Source organism: Ictalurus furcatus, chromosome 23, assembly GCF_023375685.1.
Source record: "Ictalurus furcatus strain D&B chromosome 23, Billie_1.0, whole genome shotgun sequence".
Lineage (NCBI taxonomy): Eukaryota > Metazoa > Chordata > Actinopteri > Siluriformes > Ictaluridae > Ictalurus > Ictalurus furcatus.
In genome coordinates, this window is record NC_071277.1 from 11313813 (window position 1) to 11334823 (window position 21011).

Genomic DNA, 21011 nt, shown 5'->3' on the forward strand with positions numbered 1-21011 from the left:
CACACACACAGACACACACACACACACACACATACACACACACACACACACACCCACACACACACACTCCAATCCAGCGGCAACTTCAAGCCATAATGACTTGCCATAAAGAGAATCATCATCAGAATCATCATCAAAATGACAGGTTATTAAGATCCAATATTAAGCGATAGGCTTTAATAATGATATGTTATCTATAAAACCTTTACAACCTGGCTCAGTGCAAGAGCAGGTCTCCATCTCTCAGACACATGTTAATAAGCCCACAACCTTTAATTAAGCTGTATGTATAAGTAGGCTCCCATTAAGGCCTGATTTGTGGGCCAGTTCATTTCATCAAAGCCCTGGCCAGCAGACACATACTCAATACAAATCAAGGCAGCTGGAATATTATCCTGCCTAATGGGTTCCCAATATTGATATTTTATCACTGGCTGCTGATAAGTGACTTTTAGGATCCAAATTTCTCACAATGTGGAGGCAGCAATGAGGATGTAATAACCAGCATTTATTTCATAATGGAATGCTTTTTTTTTCTTTATAATGCTTATAATATCCACATCAGACTGTAAATGCAGGTTTAGATGTTTGGTGTCTGTAGGATTTCTATGTTTTCAGTTAAAAGGAAGCTAAATGTTTAAATATAGTACAGATCTGGGTGTCTACTACAAAGAATATTTAGCATATCTTTTTTGGTGCAGAAAAGATGAAAACATTATCTATAATATATAAGGATATGTTGGGGCATAGCATATATTAGTAGGCACTAATGCATTATACATCATACACTAATACATAAATACATCATTGCAACCCTTGAAATTAAGCTGATAATCAGTTGTAGGAGTAGCACACTAAAATGCTGTTGTGTCAGTTGAGTTTGTATTTGATATTTTCACACCTTTCACATGTATGACTGTTCACTTAGATTCTCATGTGGTTTCCTGTAAAGCAACTTCAGCCTCTGTGATCCTTCACTGTTGTGTTAGGCTCACAGGAACTTCCAATGAGAGGTCCCACCCTGTTACAGCCTGAACACACACATGCATGAAACACATACAAACACAAAGCAATGATAAACACATGGTTTTAAAATTCAAAATCTCAGTTAAATTTGAACAAGATCAAATACTTACGCCATACAGGATTCTTGCTCTTCCTTTCTCTGAGTGAATGTGTTGAGCTCTTCATCCTCTTCATCCTTCTGTCGACTTCCTTCTGCCCTGTCTTCTGACACTGGATATTCTGATGAACAGCCACACTGTCCAATTCTCCGACGAGCTGAACACCGTGGACAGGTTCACAAAGCCAAAAGATAAATTAGAAATGCATCTGTTTAATATTTGCAGACATCCTTATCAATTTAGCACTGAATGAAAAAATAGCTTTCCTCACCTGTCAATCAGAGGCACCCTAGATAACTGTGAGTGTGTATTAGGTCATGATGTTGAGGTTCAAACACAGATGAGGTTGAAAATAAATATATAAATAAAAAACCCTTATCAAAATCAAATTATTGTGTCACAATTATTGCCACCCCTAAAAATTATTATGGACACTGTGATGATAATCACTGCCTTCTGGTATCACTTGGATATAAATCAACCCCCCAAAATCAAAGTATTTATTACATATCAATCTTACTGAAATAGCAGAGTGGAGATGTGGGCACAGTTAAAGTGCTACAGAACATGACCTACAGAGTGATCTAGTGAAAATTTGATATGTTAATATAAATTGTCTGAACGTTGACAAAATGTAGATACTGATTGTAAGAAGGACGTTAAACTTTTTATGAGAGTTAGTTGGTATAAATAGAAGGTGACACAAATCTTGAGTTTGTTTTTGGATGAGAGTAGAGGCTTTTTTCTTAAAACCTTCCAAACAAATTGTGGTGATGTAGGTGACTTCGCATTGTAGTTTTGGAGACTTTCTGACCCCAAGACGCAAGTAACTTGCAACAAAACAAATAAACTGCAATTCTCCAGTTGTATTCCTTAGAGATGTTTTGGCCACTCGAGCCATTCTCTTCACAGTGCGTTGAGACAATAGAGACACACGTCCAGTTCCAGGTTGATTCATAACATTTCCAGTTGACTGGAACTTCTTAATTATTGGCCTGATGGTGGAAATGGGCATTTTCAATGCTTGTGCTATTTTCTTTTAGCCACTTCCCATTTTGTGAAGCTCAACACCCTTTTGCTTCACAGCTATATTCCTTGGTCTTACCCATTGTTATGAATGACTAAGGGAATTTGGCCTATGTGTTACCTCATATTTATACCTCTGTGAAACAGGAAGTCATGGTTGAACAATTTCTTGTTTCTAGTCCCCCAGGTGTACTAAAAAAAAAAAATTAAATATCAATGGGAATATAATTCAAATATATTTTTCTCATATGAATTCATAGGGGTGCTAATAATTGTTGCACACACATATTTAACTTATTTTTTTCCATAAACTTGTGTTGTGTTTGCAATTGTTTGATATCCATGAGAGCAGAATATTTTTGTGATTTTTTTAAACAAAATATCAAAAGGTTAAACAATAAAGACAGTTTTTAACAGCCTTCTTTGCTCATATTTACCAAGGGTGCCAACATTAGTGGAAGGTACTGTACATTAATAAAATGAGATAAATGTGTGTTGAACTTCACAACTGAGGTAATGGTTATAAAAATAGGTACATGCCTGGAAATGCCCATAATCACTGTTAGAATATTAAGAGATGCAAAAAAAGCAGAGGAGGGAAGTATTTTGGAGTAACCAAGTCTCCAAATCTACAGTTACACACCATCTCCTCGCAAATACACTATTAAGAAGGTGTGCCAGAATATAGAGCATTTTCTTTCAGCTAAATATAGCACCTTAATTTAGACACTAGACACGACTGGAACTTTGACTGGAGCTGGTTCTTAAGTCAGATGAGAAAAAGTAACCTTATTTATGTTACCTATGGTGGAGGATCTGTAACATTGTGGAGCTTTTTTCCTCCAATGGCCCTACAAAAATGGTTAAATGACCACAGAATAAAGTTCTTTTCATAACCATCCCAGTCCTCTGACAAAACCCCTGAAAAGTCTGTGGAATAAAGTTGAAGAGAATAGTCCATTATGTGGAATTTGGAGAGATTGTTATTGTGGTGTGATCTCATCAAGTATTACAACATAACACAGTGCTGTTATGTTGTCAAAGAGAGTTTGCACAAAGTACAACCTCCTTCCCACAAAAACATTTTCCAACTTTTTTTTTGTTTACCCCTCTTTATTAAGGGTGAGAATAATTGTGGAGGTGACTATATATCAGTAGTGAATATCAAATGTGCTCTGCACTGCAAATATTGAGGAGTTTATCTTCTGTCTGTAAATATTTCTGTGATATACTAAAAGCATTTTTTCACCAGCACAAACCTGCAAGATAATTGCACCATTCACAAACCCAAGGTCTCCTTACACAAGAGATATGCCTTCCAGCTTGCAATGTAACACACACACACACACATTCATAGCCAAGGACATCATTTTGCGGCGAAGAAATAATTTAAAAAAAAAAAAGAATAAATGAAAATAAGTTAACAAAAGGTGTGTGCTAAATAAATCACCTCTGTATTTTTTAAGTGATGCGTCAACCCCATAGCAAATGAAGCATAGTCTCCCCCTCGACAGCAGCAATCAAACACGTGCAGGAGTAATTATCAGAGCGGGCCAGGGAGGAAAGAGGATTGATGCAGCTTGTCAATTAAAGTAGCTGCAAGGTTCTTTCTTAAAGGTTAACTTTTTCATATTCTGAGAACTGATCTGAGTCAGAGTAGGTAAGATGTGTTTCACATGGCTGCATACAAGGTGAGTCATGAACATGAGGCACAGATAAAGAACGATTAATGTGAGATTTGATAGAGTAATATGTCAGTGTGGACCACACAATATGCCGTGTAGTCTCTTTAGACTTTGTTCAATACAGCTTTTACATATTTGCATATCCAAGCAGAATTTAGTCAAATCAAGCAGTATAGCTATGAGCCTGGCATATATACAGTTAGCTAGTGAACAGAAATCTTGCTCCTTAGCATAGAATTTTCAAACCTAGCCTAAATCTTTAAACCTGACCTACAGCACTTATGTTTATTACTGTATGCCAGTAATTCGGCTGCAGATATGTTTACTGGTGGTAGGCATTCACACAACAACCAGATAAACGGTTCCAATGTTAAATGTTCCAACAAAACATGAAAGCAAAAGTGTCGGTGCTTAGCGCATGCTGAATGTTCAGTGTGGTTTTGTTTTCCATTTTCTCTTCTCACAAAGGCATTAATAATCTGTTTGGAGATAATATTCAAGCTGTTGGAGCTTTAGTTGTGCATTTTTAATGGAAATTTTACAGAAGTGATGCCAGGCTTCACATATGCTCCACTAGACATATGGGCAGGAGAGACGACACAACACAGTGGGCCACAGCAACATTTTCTTAGGCCACAGACACTTAAACAGTAGCCTGAGAGGAAAGACATGCGTAGACGCACATAAAGCCTCTGTCGTGCTACTGCAAAGCATAATGAATTCACACACGTTTATGTCCAGCGGCAACTTGTTTCTACAGATGAAGCTGCACTGAGCTCAATCAGGAGTAGTTATGGTTGCACTCAGGTTTGAGCTGTTATAATGTGCAGTTTGGAGCCATTCAGAAGTTGGTAAACATCTGTTTAAATAATGGTTTGGTTTCATAAGCAATTTCTAACTTTTAGCATCACCGTGGTGTAATAAAGGTAGGCTGTGATTACTAAATGACTGTTTACATCAAATAAATGTTCGGTCCATATGGTGAGGAAATTTGTTTTCCACTGCACTGTGTTTAAAATCAGCCTTCCAAATATTATGATAAGTGAAATGAGATTTATCCATCAGACACTAATGTCTCAGGATAAGAGGTTGAACACTTGCAACTGCATCATCATAACTTCCGTAGTAAATAACACTATTATCAGAGATACATAAACTACCACCAAGACATAAAACTACCAAATCTAACTTTGTGTTTTTCTGAGGGTTTGACCTTATGTAGTATATCTTCATGCCCCTTTGAATATCTTCAGAATATCTCTTTGGAGCAAGAAGGTGGTTGAAAGAGCTGAAGACTGCCTAGTGGCATGCCTTCCATTCTTCACACAGGTGCAGGTGAAGTTCTCACACCTGCTGCTCTGAATGAGCTACAGTTTTCTCTGCTACATTACATCTGATTCAAAGCAGGAAAAACATGAATGTCCTCAAGGTAGAATATCTCCTGGACTGAAATTAGGAAGCACTAACTTGGTCTGTTTTTTTTTTTTTTTTTTTTTTTTTTTTTGCTTTAGGTACAGGCAGGGATAATGTCACACCCTTCATCCAATACTCCACTGTCTGGGTGAATCCCTGAGCATCCAATTCAGATGTATGTTTGTTAAGTGAAGCCCTGTAGGATTTTCTTGTAACACCAAACCTGTTTTTTTCTTTTAGGATCACTTAACACTCCTTTGTATTCTATGCATTTGTGAGCATCACCGAGACTGATAGATATGCCGTGTGTTGGCGTTGTTCTCATCCGTCAAAAGCCGACTTGTGATCCGACCATTAGCTGAGTGCAGTCCCTGGGAGCAAGCTGTTGACACACACACGGCATAAATCTGCTGCTTTTGACATGAAAGTTTTCAAATATTAATTTTGTTGGGCTGATCCAGGTTGTTCTTAGGGGGATGCAAGTTAATTCATATGCTTGCAGTTGTTACCAAGTGGAATCTGCGGAACATTTAATTAGACAACAATCTGGCCAGCAGTCTGCTCAGTGCTGCTCGACTGGGTGCAGTAATGTGTAGCGTCATGCAAAAACGTACCAAGAATACAAGCACTAGGGAACGCCTCACTGCTTTCCCCTTAGTTCCTAGCTAAAACCCAGAGAGCAGGAGTTAGAGCCAGGTCAGCAGGTGAAGAATACAATAATGCTTAGCACTTCATTTAGCTCTCTTTGATCTGAGTGATGCAACTGCCCCAGGCCAGATAGTCCTAGAGTATATGTATGTATCTGTCTTCTATCTCTCTCTCTTCTTCTAGTGAAGATAAAAAAAGGTAAAGAAATCTTATTATGTGCATTCTCACCAATGACCATACATTACTTCTTACTTTAATTCACACATTAAAATGAGTGTGAAGACAAAGCTACCAAAATAGGGATTTCCAAAACAAGAACTTCCCTTTTTTGTATCCCAAAACTACCAACATAAATAGTTTAATAGATTAGTCAGTCTTTGGGATTAGAAAGTTATACAGTATATTAGCTTCTGAAAGGGAAAAAGCAAGAGAGAGTCTGAGAGAGAAACATGCCCCACCTCTACGATAGCTCCACTGGGCTGCCTGAGGAAGTGTCTGTAGCGTCGATGCAGGCCGCACGGGTACAGCGTGTAGATGGATACATGGGTGCTCGTCTCTCCCACTACAGTGGGTATAACCCCAGGGGATTCGCATCCTCCAGACTCTTCCTGGGTCCAGATGTAATCATACACTGCCACCTAGTGAGACAATCCCCCATCCCCCAACTCATTAGAAACTACTCAAAAAACATGCAATGATCAAACAGAACAAGACTGACTAGTTGAAAAGGCAGAGAGTAAAGAAAGAAGGTGGCAGCTGGAGAAAGAGGTCACCATCATCTCCTCCACCCAATAGTGTTATGTCTACATGTAGGTGCTTATGAGAAATCTGGCCTAGGTGAAAATTAAAACTTAAGTAGTGAGCAAAAGTCTCTATACTCCATGGTAGGTATGCACACAATCAAACAAAAGGTAAAAAGGGTTTTAGTGGCACATACCTGCACAAATGCTCACTTTAATGCAATTACCTGTCCGTACCTTTGACAACACTTCAGCACTTTTGAGATTAATCAAATCCCAAACCAGTTGACAGTAATCCTCTTTAATTTAACCACTCTTCTTCAGCTTTACTGATGATCTGAGCTCGCTGGGGCAGGAATGTAAGGGATCAAGTTTTACTCAGCCAATTCTGACCCTTGCACAGAACAAAGCACACCCAAAGCCTCGAGAAAAGTGATTCTAATCCAAAAAAAAAGGAAATATATGATATGCTATTTGCTTGTATTAATAATGATCTCAAACCTATGCATGTCATCTGTGCACACAAGATTACTGCGGTCCAAGTAAAACGAGAACAAAACATTACAGAATTGCTCAATATCAGATGTGATGAAGTCAGTTAAAAGGAAAGTCCAGCCAGCGATTCCAACATGTTTACATATTGTATGGACAAGCTACCTACTGGTGTTTTTCCATTTATTATGGCCATGCTTGCTTACCTTGCATGCTTGCTGGGCTTACATTCATTTCCAATTTTGACTGAACTATGCCTTTATTTTTTGGGCAGGTATCAGCTTGCACAGCTCTAAACTGGCTTTGAAGATTCCTGGTGTGTTGTTTAGGTGCCATACTGCATGGAAAATATCAGCAGGCCAAGTGTGTAGCAAGGAATATAGGTATTGGCATCAGTGTGACAAGATCAAGCTGTCTCTCGCCCAGCTGAACAGGCTTACATGCAACATAGTGTCAGTTTTCACATACACATATACAAGCCATAAGCACACAGACATTTACATAAAACAGTACACCTAGCTGGCATATTCATAAGTGACCATTTTTTTCTACATACAGTATTTATGCATAGGCAAGTTATTTAGTCAGAGATAGAGTCCAAGCCCACTCTTCAGAGAGTAAGGTTAGCTGGTCTGAAAAACCAGCAGAAATGCACAGATATTTAGAGGTTGGGAGGAAAATAGGAACTCCTCTGAGAGGGGAACAGATTTAAGGGCATCTGTCGCATTGATAGTGAAAGAAACCAACAGGCTAGGACAGGCCTGAATTATTGCATGAATATTTCTGTATGTTTTTTCTTTCTTTCTCAAACTACACTTCTCCTTCCTTGTTCCATGTTCCATCCTCTCCCTCATTCGATTTCCTGCCCTCTCTCTATTACTCCGCATGGCTCTTTTCTACAGCCTCGATCAAAGTCTGAATCTTTTTCAAGTTATCAACTATAAGACTCAAGGTGACCCCTCAATTGACCCGGCAATTATGACTCTGATCAACAACAACAAATAAACAGTAAGAGGAAAGTGCTGTTGGGGAATGAGGGCAGGGTCAGGCTGAGACAGAACCTTAATTTCAAGTCGGTGTTTCAGCTACTTAAAGGTGTTGCTTACACTGGCTCCTGTGGTTACGAGCACAAGAGTCATTACCGAATACAATTAGATACTTCATAAATACAGAAAGCCCAGAGAGTGATCACATTATGTACCTTCTGAGGAGATTTTGAAAGGCATCAAAAAGAAATGACTTGGTAAATTAGAAACACTCCCCTTTCCCTATCATTTACAAACGGAAGTGTCTGTGTTAGGAGCCAGTGTGGCCTGTATTGCATTTGTTTCCTGTATTGTATTTTACTGTACATAGTTAATATGAAATCATCCCATTTCCAAGGTTGTACATTATGCAACACTGAGTAATCATCTGTAATCTGTAATCATGAGGAAAACTGGTAGTCTATTTAGTCTGGATCAGTGCTAATCTGCATGTATAATTTTTGGGTTAAAATCCTGATATACATACATACATACATACATACATCATGATATGTCAAATAGCTCGTTTTGATCAGGAATTTCCACATCATAATTCATCCACTGAATCTTTTATTAAAAAAATATAATGGGGAGAGTAAGTAGGTGCTGTCCTAGTGTGTGTATGTGCATGAGTGTTTGTATGGGGTAGAGTGGTTTCTGTGCCATTGTCCCAGTGCTGGCACTAAGTGACTGATTTAGACTCAAAGCCTGGGTGTTCTCAGAGAGCCCATCTGTGGATTAAGCAGATAGCATTCAAGTGAGCTAACCTAATTCTAACCAATCTAGCTTGGATTTATTGTGGACGTCTGTACATGGGGATCTGATAGAGCCCCATATCAGTCCCTTTATTTGCATCAACAGAGACAGCAACTGCTTCTTTGAGGACTATAAACATCAAACCATGTCTCCAAACCATGACATAAATTCTGCATTTTACAGATGTTACGGCAAATGCACAGACAGGCCGGGATCCAGGAAGTGGAAATAAATACGGCAGCCGACGCTCAACTCTCCTCAAAATGAGCCTGTGCCTGCTCCCAGCCAAATTAGATTACATGTTTCCAGATTTGTAAAAATGGATATACGAAATTTGATAAGCATCGCACTCAAGTGTAAGTGTCTCCTGTATTCAATACATTCTTAATGCACAAGCTAAAAGAGTGTCATAGAAGGAAAAGCTGCTTCATAATAGAGTTGTAGTTGTGCTGATGGAGGGTCATATAAGATTGGTGTGGCTCATACAATATGCTGTGCAACACCAAGAGAGAAAGTGACAATAACAAGACACCAGAAATGCAGTTTGAAAGAAACATGATTTTTAAAGACACATATGAAATAATAAAACTATACAGGTGATCACAAACCAGGAAATGCTACATATCACTGGCACAGGACTAGTGGTTTGCTTCAGCAAACTGGTTTGTTATCTTTTAAATTCAACTTTTATTAACATCACATATAAAATAATGGTAAAAAACTTGATCTTCCCATCAACCAGCTGAGTAGAAAAAAAGAGAGAAGAAAAAACAGAGGCTATCCTTCAGGAAAAGAAAGGGGCCTAAACAAAGCTTTGTATCATCTCGCTCTCAGTGATACAAATAAGATAGTGGCATCATTACAGAGTCTACTCATCTGCAGCGCTCCCTTTTTAGCCTAATTTTACCTTCCATCTGCATACTCGTTGAGCTAATTAAATCTTTCCCTTCTCTCTCTCACCATCTCTGTCTCTCTAGTCATCGGGATGACAAATAATGCAATGCAATTTTGGCACATTATTATGTATGAATTGTGAGGAATAATGTATTCCACTTGGCTGAATATCTCTAGACTTGCATGTAATGAGCACAACGGCAAAGTCAACTGTGTGCATACATGTACATCTATGTATATGTGTGTTTCATACATCTGAAGTTTCTCACATCTGCCATCCTTGCAGTCTCACTCACCTCTCTCTCTCTCTCTCTCTCTCTCTATATATATATACATATATATATATTCACACACACAGACACACGCACACACACACGCATATATATATATATATATATATATATATATATATATATATATATATATATATATATATATAGATAGATAGATAGATAGATAGATAGATAGATATGCACACACACACCGATCAGCCATAACACTGACAGGTGGATAACATTGATTATCTCATTACATTGGCACCTGTCAAGGCAGCAAGTGAACAGTCAGTTCTTGAAATTGATGTGTTGATAGCAGGAAAAGTGGGCAAGCACAAAGATCTGACTGACTTTTACAAGGGCATCTCCAAGATGGCAGGTCTTGTGGGCTCTGACCCGCCAAGACCTCTGAAGGTGTGCTGTGGTATCTGGCACCAAGACATTGGCAGCAGATCCCTTAAACCCTATAAGTTGCAGGTGGGGCCTCCATGGATCCGACTTGAACCCTTTGTCATGTTCCTCAATCCATTCCTAAACAATGTTTGCAGTGTAGTAGGCTGCATTATCTTGCTGAAAGTGGCCACTGCCATTAGGGAATACCATTGCCATAAAGGGGTGTTCTTGGTCTGTGAGAATATTTAGGTGGTACGTGTCAAAGTAACATCCACATAAATGCCAAGACCCAAGGATGCCCAGCAGAACATAGTCCAGAGCATCACACTGCCTCTGCCAGATTGCCTACTTCCCATAATGCATCCTGGTGCCATCTCTTCCCCAGGTAAGTGGTGCATACACACCTGAGCATCCACATGATGTAAAAGAAAATGTGATTTATCAGAATAGGCCAGCTTGTTCCATTGCTCCATGGTCCAGTTCTGATGCTCATAAACACATTGTAGGTGCTTTTGGTGGTGGACAGAGGTCAGCAATGAGAACTCTGACTGGTCTTTGGCTATGCAGTCCCATACACAGCATGCTGCAATGCACTGTATATTCTAACACCTTTCTATCATAGCCAGAATTAACTTTTTTTAGGAATTTCTGCTTCAGTAGCTCTTCTATGGGATCTGATCAGACGGGCTAGTCTACATGCATCAATAAGCTTTGGTAGACATTAACCACTGCATTCCAAGAACACCCCACAAGACCCACAAGATTTTGGAGATGCTCTGACCCAGTCGTCTAGCCATCACGATTTGGCCCTCATCAAAGTCACTCAGATCATTACACTTGCCCATTTTTCCTGCTTCCTGTTCATTCATTGACAGGTGCCACTGTAACAAGATAATCAATGTCATTCATTTCTCCTGTCCGTGAATATAATATACTGTATATATATATATATATATATATATATATATATATATATATATATATATATATATATATATATATATATATATACATACACACACACATACATACATAGTTAATTTTTTCCGTAATATAAATTCAAAAAATGGATATATTTTTTCATATATTCTAGATTCATTACACATAAAGTGAAATATTTCAAGCCGTTTTTGTTTTAATCTTGATGATTACGGCTTACAGCTCATGGAAATAAAAAATCCAGTATCACAAAATATTTGAATAAAGAATTTATAATACAGAAATGTCAACCTGAGAAGAGCTCTAATCAGCTAATTAACTCAAAACACCTGCAAAGGTTTCCTGAGCCTTTAATCTCTCAGTCTGGTTCAGTACACACAACCACAATCACGGGGAAGATGAAAGTAAATTTTGCGTTTCATTTGGAAATCAAGGTATCAGAGTCTGGAGGAAGAGTGGAGAGGTACAGAATCCAAGTTGCTTGAAGTCCAGTGTGAAGTTTTTACAGTCAGTGATGATTTGGGGTGCCATGTCATCTGCTGGTGTTGGTCCACTGTGTTTTCTCAAGTCGAGAGTCAATGCAGCATCTACCAGGAGATTTTAGAGCACTTCATGCTTCCATCTGCTGACAAGCTTTAAGGAGATGCTGATTTCCTTTTCCAGCAGGACTTGGCACCTGCCCACAGTGCCAAAACTACTAGTAACTGATTTGCTGATCATGGTATTACTGTGCTTGATTGGCCAGCCAACTCGCCTGACCTGAACCCCATACGGGAACTATGAGAGACACCAGACCCAACAATACAGATGAGCTGAAGGATGCTATCAAAGCAACCTGGGCTTTCAGAATACCTCAGCAGTGCCACAGGCTGATAGTCTCCATGCCACACTGCATTGATGCAGTAATTCGTGCAAAAGCAGCCCTGACCAAGTATTGAGCACATAAATTAACATACTTTTCAGAAGGTGGACATTTCTGTATTATAAATTCTTTATTCAAATATTTTGAGATACTGGATTTTTGATTTCCATGAGCTGTAAGCCATAATCACCAAGAATAAAACAAACAAAAAAAAGGCTTGAAATATTTCACTTTATGTGTAATGAATCTACAATATATGAAAGTTCCACTTTTTGAATTAAATTACGGAAAAAAAACCCCTAATTTTTCACGATATTCATATTGTTTGAGATGCACCTGTATATATATAAACACTGATATACACACACGTACAGATATATATATATATATATATATATATATATATATATATATATATATATATATATATATATATATATATATAGATAGATATATATATAGATAGATAGATAGATAGATAGATAGAAAAATAGATAAACAGATAATGATATAATGATAGAGTCAAGAGTGAGAGAGCGATAAAGAGAGTGTAGTATTGCACCTGCTGGATCCTCTGGGCTCCTGGTTCTGTCCCGCTTGGCTTTAATTTACAGTGGGGAAAAATAATTAGAATCTCACTTTTGCGAAGAGTGGAGTGAAAATGTAAACAATGCTTCCCTGCGGGCGAGTGCTTTATCACAGTGACAGGTGCATTTGAATGAGTCTGTGTGTGAGTGTGTGTGGCGGACAGCCTGGGTTATTTATGTGGTAGTGGCACATGGCAAGTCTGGTACAGTTTGATATGACAGAGCACAGAGCAGAGAGCACAGAGAGGCTTGGTTGATCTAAACGGAATGATGGACAGACAGACAGAAGTAACAGGAGCCAATGTGGGCCAGTGAGAGCCCTACAACACACACACATCCATGGATACAAATGTAAATATGCATAAAGACTGGAATTTGAGAAAAAAAAAAAAAATTGACTGCACTTACGCATAATATGTAAACACAGACCTAAACATACTCATGTACAGGAACACATAGTCTTACAGACTCTCAAATACAAAAAAAAATAATGTTTCTATTTTTTTTTCTGATTCACACATGCACACAGGCCCCAGGCATGCAGGCACGACCTGATCAACCCTCCAGTGGTTGAGTACTGTGTAGACAGTTTTTCACTCTGCTGAACACAGCTGAGTCACATGCAAATATCTTAACCCATAAATAAGAGACATCACAAATGTTTTTCACTATTAACATTCATTTACTCATCTTCAGTAACCTCTTTATCCTGATCAGAGTCGAGCAGGATCTGGAACACTGGGCAAAAGTCACAACTTGGTTGGGACACCAGTCCATCACAGGGCACCATGCACACACATATCACACCACGGGGTTTATTTTTAGAGTAGCAAATACAGCTAACAGCATGTTTTAGTGAGGTGTTTATACCTGGGAAAAAAACACATGGACCTAAATTCAGGCTCAAACCAGCTGTGGAGCTGCAAATGTATTCGGTAAATTGTTATGTATTGTCTGTGGGTAGTGAAACACATTTGATATGTCTCTTATTAATGGACCATAATACATTCACTTATCAATACTCCATAAATAACAGACCAGTAAAGTGTGTGTGCATGTGCTCTACAGTTGATGTTTCCAACAGCAACCATCTCATATGATTAATGCGTGCATTTTAACCATAATGTTTACATAATAGCAATGCAATTTTATGTAATTTCTGTAAATGCCTGATTCTATGTTCTGTGCCTGAGAGTTCATACTGTAAAGCAGCAGAGCAGATACATTGTAATTCTAATTCATATTCTAAACCAGCAGATGCAGAAGACTCAGCTAATCAGAGCTCTGCCCCATGCATGAATAACCCACACATTGCCAGCCATTAGAATAGAATAGAAATAGACTATTATTGTAGACTTGTGGTAGAAGGAGAAGCCAGTTTATGCAATTAATGCTGCTCGTCTGCTATTTGTATCTGGAGAGTCTGAATGTAACCTGGTAAATGCTCAGACATGACAGTCATCTGATGGAAGAACAGCATGTTTCAGTACAGTGAGGCCATGCATCTCTCATTTACCTGAGTGAAAATTCACTCTTTGCACTAATATCCAAGCTGTTTCAATGTTAGTATTAGAAAGACATCTTATATTAAGAAAAAAAATGTTATGCATATTTAAACTATACTGTTTAAAATACTGTGAGGAGAATAATGCTAGATTCAGAATTGAGAAAGTTGAAAGAGAGAAGGAAAGAAAGGCTAGGTGAGACACTGAAAGTGATAACATCTCATCTGAGGATTATCTTATTGATACATCTGCGTAATTTCCTGTTACTAATCTGCTTTTCTAAATGCTTTAAAAGCCTGTTTAATCCATACTGTATAATCTTCCACTTACTAGCACAGACCAAGATTGCCTGTGAAAGATACTTTCTATGTTTTGCTTGTTCAGAGTGGTTTAGTGTTTTACAGTATAGGTTCTTTAACATGCAATTCACACTGAATGTCATTTGTATATTTTGTTATAATTTGTTTGATTGTGTGTATGTTCTATAATAATATCTGCAAAAAGAAATGATGCATGAATGGTGATTTTGCTTAAATTATTAGATATTCAGATATGTTCCTTTAACTTTCATACTTTCCTATATATAGGCATTGAGTTATATATGACTGGAACTTGTATTTCCTAAAACACATTATATATCATTTCCTTAGATATTGTAATGATTTGTGCTGAAAGATGATATGGGGCGCACGTTCGCCTCACACCGCTATGGTCGGGGTTCGATTCCCACGGCTCTGTGTGTGCAGAGTTTGCATGTTCTCCCTGTGCTGCAGGGGTTTCCTCCGGGTACTCCGGTTTCCTCCCCCAGTCCAAAGACATGCATGGTAGGCTGATTAAATAGTTGATTAATTATCTGATCTAAAGTGTCCGTACTGTATGAATGGGTGTGATTGTGTGTCCTGTGATGGACTGGCACCCTGTCCAGGGTGTACCCTGCCTTGTGCCTGATGCTCCCTGGGATAGTCTCCAGGCTCCCCCGCAACCCTGAAAAGGAGTAAGAGGTTGAAGATGGATGGATGAGTGGATATGTGAGTTTCTTTTGGTTTCTGGCATTGTGTTTATCGTTTGTTTTCCCAACACCAAGTGATTTTTCTAGCCTTAGCATAAGGTACAACCGCACAGTTTTAATCACCGATTCAAAGGCCTTAAAGTCAGCCTCTGACATAGACTTGCACATTTTTTATTTATTGATCTATTGCCTCAAATGCCTATTTCATGCATTTTTAAATGAAAGAGTAATATATTGCTGTACTGATGTATACTTTAAACATGTTATATTTTATTCCAGTAAGTAACAGGGAAAACAGCATCTACAGATTGCCATTAAGAGTGAAAAATATTGCAGATGTATACAGTATACTGCTCCTAAACTTAGGTAAATATATTAAAAAAGAAAACCCTCTAACTCAGAGTGACACAAAGGTGAGGAGGAAGAAAACACTAAAAATGAAATGAATAAACAGCTATAATGGTAAACAATATCACTAGTCGACTGGACTAATATAATTAAAGGTATTCTGAATGAGAACTAAACTTAGAACTTAAAACTTAAACTTAAAATATATTTCTTAAAAATTCCATTCATCCAGAACATCTCTAGAGAATGTTCCCTCATCCGTCGACAGTTCAATTTGTTCCTTCTGTTCTACATTATGAGAGGAGGAGGGGTGCAGGATCTATGAGAGTTTGAACATGTGGACCTAATTTCACAGCTTCCAGCTGCATTTGTTTTGACAGCTGACTTGGTGAGCAACATATTAGGATGAAATGAAATGAAAAGCCCATCTCCGATGTGTCTGCTTAATGAATCTCCCATATTTTGTGGAAACAGTCAGTATTGCTGTTTAGTTAACTGAAAGATTCCTCTTTTTGCAGACTGTTAACCTAAGTCTGATCCACAATAAAATCAACATCAGCAGCAATGAAAATATTTATCACAATGAGGTAAATAAAAGTAGCAAAATATCTGATATAATTTTTGAAAAAAATATAACCTAAACCAAAATCAGAGTCAGTATTACTTTTTAATTTGGTCCCACACCATCATTTCCTGATCAGAATGAAGCCTAACCTGTTGAAAGCACATCAATGAAAATGCACTAATATTCATATTACAAAATATATTTTTTTCAACATATGCCTTTCACTAATAGCACACCCAATGATCAAATTGTAATTTAATGAAGTATTTTCAAAAAGGTGTTTTTTTCTCACATATTAAGTACATTTTATCGATAGTCAAATTTTATGGATAAGCTCTTACTTAAAATCAGAACTACTTGAGATATTAAGAAAAATCCTAAATCAAAATCTGGCTTCATATAATATATAAACCAGCATGTGAAGTGATGTGTGTACTTCCACGGAAGGTTTAAGAAAAATGACTTGGCACATGGACCTTTCTGGGATAATATAAGATAAACACAGTAAATGAATCATTGCATCGTCTAAGCACACACGGACTATGTTTCAGGAAATAAGATTTTCAAAGGTATATTGTTCAGTATAAAAAGATTTTGGTTGCAAAGCTAATAAAAGACTTTGTACAAAGTGTCTCTTTTACCACAGCCATAATTATTACTGCATATTACTGCATATACTGCATATACACTGCATATACTGTATAAAATCCAGTTATATACATGTGCACATACATATACCATATATAAGTCTAAACACTGCTTGGTCTTCATCTGTCCAGTTTGGGTTAGTCTGTGTCCACTGTAGCCTCAGATTCATGTTCTTGGCTGACAGAAGAGGAACCCAATGTGGTCTTCTGCTATTGTAGCCCATCTGCCTCAAGGTTCAATGTGTTGTCTTCTGTGATAATGTTCTGCTCACCATGGTGGTGGTGGAGTGGTTATTTGAGTTACTGTAGCCTTCCTGTCAGCTCAAACCAGTCTAGGTATTCTCCTCTGACCTCTCTCATCAACAAGATGTTTCTGGCCACACAACTGTCACTCATTGGATGTTTTTTTTCTCTTATTTTTCACACCATTCTGTGTAAATTAGAAAGACTGCTGTGCTTAAAAAACCCAACAGTGTCTAAAATATTCAAACCAGCCTGTTTGAGCATATATATATATATATATATATATATATATATATATATATATATATATATATATATATATATATATCTATATCTATATATATATATATATATATATATATATATATATATATACGGAGGGAAATTCTTTTTCTACCTCACTCCTCCCTACTTCCTTTACCATTGTGTGGCTGCACAACTTTCACACATTGCTACCCAGCAAAAGCTGTTGACCTTTTCTCCACGGCAGGCCCACCCCTTCCCTAGTCACATCTCATATTGTGATGTGTGTGTGAGGGCTCTGTAGCCTCAGGCCTGCCAGCCCATGCACAGCACTGTCCACTAATAGCATCCTGTAATTGAAGAAGCAGCTCTCAGACATAATGCAAGCAAACAGTTCTGTAAAAGGACGTTGGTGTGCTTGCAGAGGGGTGCAGGTGCCTCACCATGACCCCAGCAGTATCAGGTCAACCCCTCCCTTATGTCATTTTGTCATGTTTGTGTTTTGGGTTTGCTTTCAGGGAGCACCGCTTCCTCTGTTGGCCCACAGTGGAGCCGGAGCCACCGGTCATGGGCTGATAGTCAGCAGGTGAGAATTAGCGAACAAATTCTATGGCTAATTGACTCATGAGCTTAATGGACTTGCATGTTGGCGTCAGTAAAAGAGAGTGATGTAGAATATTGTGACTGCGCACAATATCTGACAACGGTCAGACTCATAATTTCATAACAATGTCTGTAGGCTAATACATAAAGATGCAACTTAACAAGTTGTAAAAGCAACGGTTTATGTTGTTATTAACTGTGCAGCAAGTGCATGATTGAGGCTACAGATCACAGTAGAGGTCTTGCCTATCACTCACTTAATAATATATGAGAGAGAGAGAGAGGGAGAGAGAGAAACCAACACAGTCTGCTCATCATTAGGCCTCAATTCTGCAGTCTGCTTCTCATGACAGCCTCCCAACACACCCACCAATCCGTTGTTTTGCAAAGCACCTTCGGTGTTCCCTAAATTCTGCCTGTGGAAACACATTAAGGAGAGACGGGGAGACAAACGCTGTGGCTTTGTTGGAATCTTGATGCAATTTTAGTTGCGAAAACATCTCGGGGGCTATCAGCGGCCATTAGCAAAATCAATGTCACCATGAAGTTTCTGGAGAATTATGGTGAAGATTAGAGTTCTGGCGCACGGCTGCTCCGTCACTGTCAGACACTCGGTGACAAAACAGTTTGCATTACCTGCTAAAACGCGGCAGGCATTAGTACCTCCCTCCCAGGTACAGTAATCAAGAAGGCGACAGCAGACAATTAATGAGGTCCATCTGCACCAATGGCTATACATAATTAATACCCTCATTACACACATGCTATGATTTTAGGCACCACTTCATTTTCTATCTCTCTCAGCTCCATTCAGTTGCTTTACAAGATCTTCTTCTCAGTTTTTGTGTGCTGCAGCTGCATTACATAAAGGGTGAGTTGCCTACTTCACATGGAAAGATCATGTGAAAGCTCTTCTACACAGTTTTGATATTGGAAATTGTTGGAATTTATACTGAATATTAAATAAGCACAAAAATAATATGCAAAACTACTAAACATAGTGCCATATATGTTATAATATTCAGTACTCAAATGTTAATAGCAGAGTGTAATATCTTAAACAGGAGCGATAATGATAATCACATGGCCTGAAAGAATATACACAATAATATAATGTTAATTAAAGAGCAAAAAAATCTGATTATGTTTTATGATCTGCTGCTGAAAATTACAGGTTTGATGATAATAACACCAGGCCATTTGTGGATATGTTATTGAATGTGGATCTTGTTTTATTGTTTTAATGCTCATGGGAAACAATTAGCATTGACACTTTACTACTATTAGGTCTTTAAGAATCTTGTTTGTTGTATATCTGTACAATATAACTACTGAAATAAAAATCCAGTGAATGTTGCCATGTGGTTAAAGAGTGTAAATCTTTTAATTTCTCTATGTTGCACTGCAGAAGAGAAAAGCCACCAGACACACTACATGTTTTTGTTAGTGTATTAATATTTGGGGATATAATACTGCATAGCAGTAAAACCACTGAACCACACTCAAACCAACATGAAATGCTAGAGACAGGGTTTGATTAGCATCTATTTTTATCTACTGTGCCTAAATGACAAGCAGAAATACCATTTTACTAACGAATGACTGCATCAGTTTTATCCATATATGTAAATGTAGCAATGTAATCGTACTGACATATGGTTTAATTATTTCTACTGCAAAAGTACTCAGCTGTATGCATTTGTCATGTAGTGAATCTTCAGCCATGAGAGCTCTAAATAGAACAGCCAGGCCTCAGTTAAAGTAACATATAAGATGAAAAGGATGGATTGAATTAAAAATGTTTAAAAAACAAAACAAAAACAAAAACAACAAAAAAAAAAAACATTGTTTGCAAAAATAAACAATTATCTTTAAACTATACTGCTACCATATTAATTTATGAATTTGAAAAACCTGAAACCTTCCCTGAATTGAGTGTAAAAATGTTAGGAATGCCTTTCTTTTCAATGTGCTATTTCAAAGTGCTATTTAGAATTTCATAATATTTTACATTTTTGTATAGTATAATGAAATGCTAATAAAATAAAATAAAATAATGTACTCTAATCAGCACCAACTGTGTTAAATCACGTGTGTTAAGTGTCAGGTGTGTTAACAAATCTAAATTATGTAGTTCAGGAGTCTTGCAGGAATGCAATTTGACTCCCTTACTTCATTCTTTAACAAGTCATCATTTAATGGGTCAGTGCATCAGCATTCTTCAACAGTTCTTCTGTTAAAGAATGTAGCTTACAATTCATCAGATTACTTTAATTCATAATCATTCATTAGAAATGTAACATAATTTACCCCATGTGTGTATTGTGTATGATCATTTCTTTGCAGTATTTGGTTTAGTCAATCAAATATGGATCCAAAACTAATTGGTACCTTTTATAAAATTGTTTATATAAACTGAATAACACATGCAATTAATATTTTGAGCTTAAAGGGATCAATCCATCCATCCATCCATCTTCTACCGCTTACTCCTTCTTCAGGGTCGCGGGGGAACCTGGAGCCAATCCCAGGGAGCATGGGGCACAAGGCGGGGTACACCCTGGACAGGGTGCCAATCAAAGGGATCAATTATATTTTTATTTTAACACTTTTCTTTGTCAAATAAAGCAAACGTTCTATTAAATACTGCATTTAATTTTGTAGAGCCTCTCATGGATAGAACAAGAGCATTGGGCCTCCTACCTTTAATGTCTAACAATGTTGAAGGCACCTGTAGATGAATCTTGGACTACTTCATCATACAGAATATTTTAAACTTAGTTATTATGTTTAGGTTTGTGTATGTGGATGCCCTCACCAATTTAGACTACAGGTATAATGGCCATTGCAAACCAGTGATTTTGTGTTCAACCATTCTGTGTTGATTTATATATAAGTTTTGCTTAGTAGCTTGTGGCAAGTCTTAAGCTCCTGACACAGGCTGATGCCCAGGTTTGGGTTTATTGGTCAAAAAGTTAGATTTTGGTGT

The 21011-nt window shown here is 37.7% G+C and overlaps 1 protein-coding gene across 1 annotated transcript in view; it reads right to left on the minus strand.

The window, feature by feature from the left end:
- Window positions 1–936: 936 nt before the first annotated feature.
- ofcc1 (orofacial cleft 1 candidate 1) overlaps window positions 937–21011 on the minus strand; it is a 40435-nt gene continuing 20360 nt past the window's right edge. The window contains exons 5-6 of the mRNA XM_053611456.1: window positions 6355–6534; window positions 937–1281 (exon numbers count right to left, since the gene is read on the minus strand). Of these exons, the coding sequence (XP_053467431.1) occupies window positions 1105–1281; window positions 6355–6534 (357 nt within the window). The 3' untranslated portion in view covers window positions 937–1104. The remainder of the gene's footprint in view (window positions 1282–6354; window positions 6535–21011) is intronic.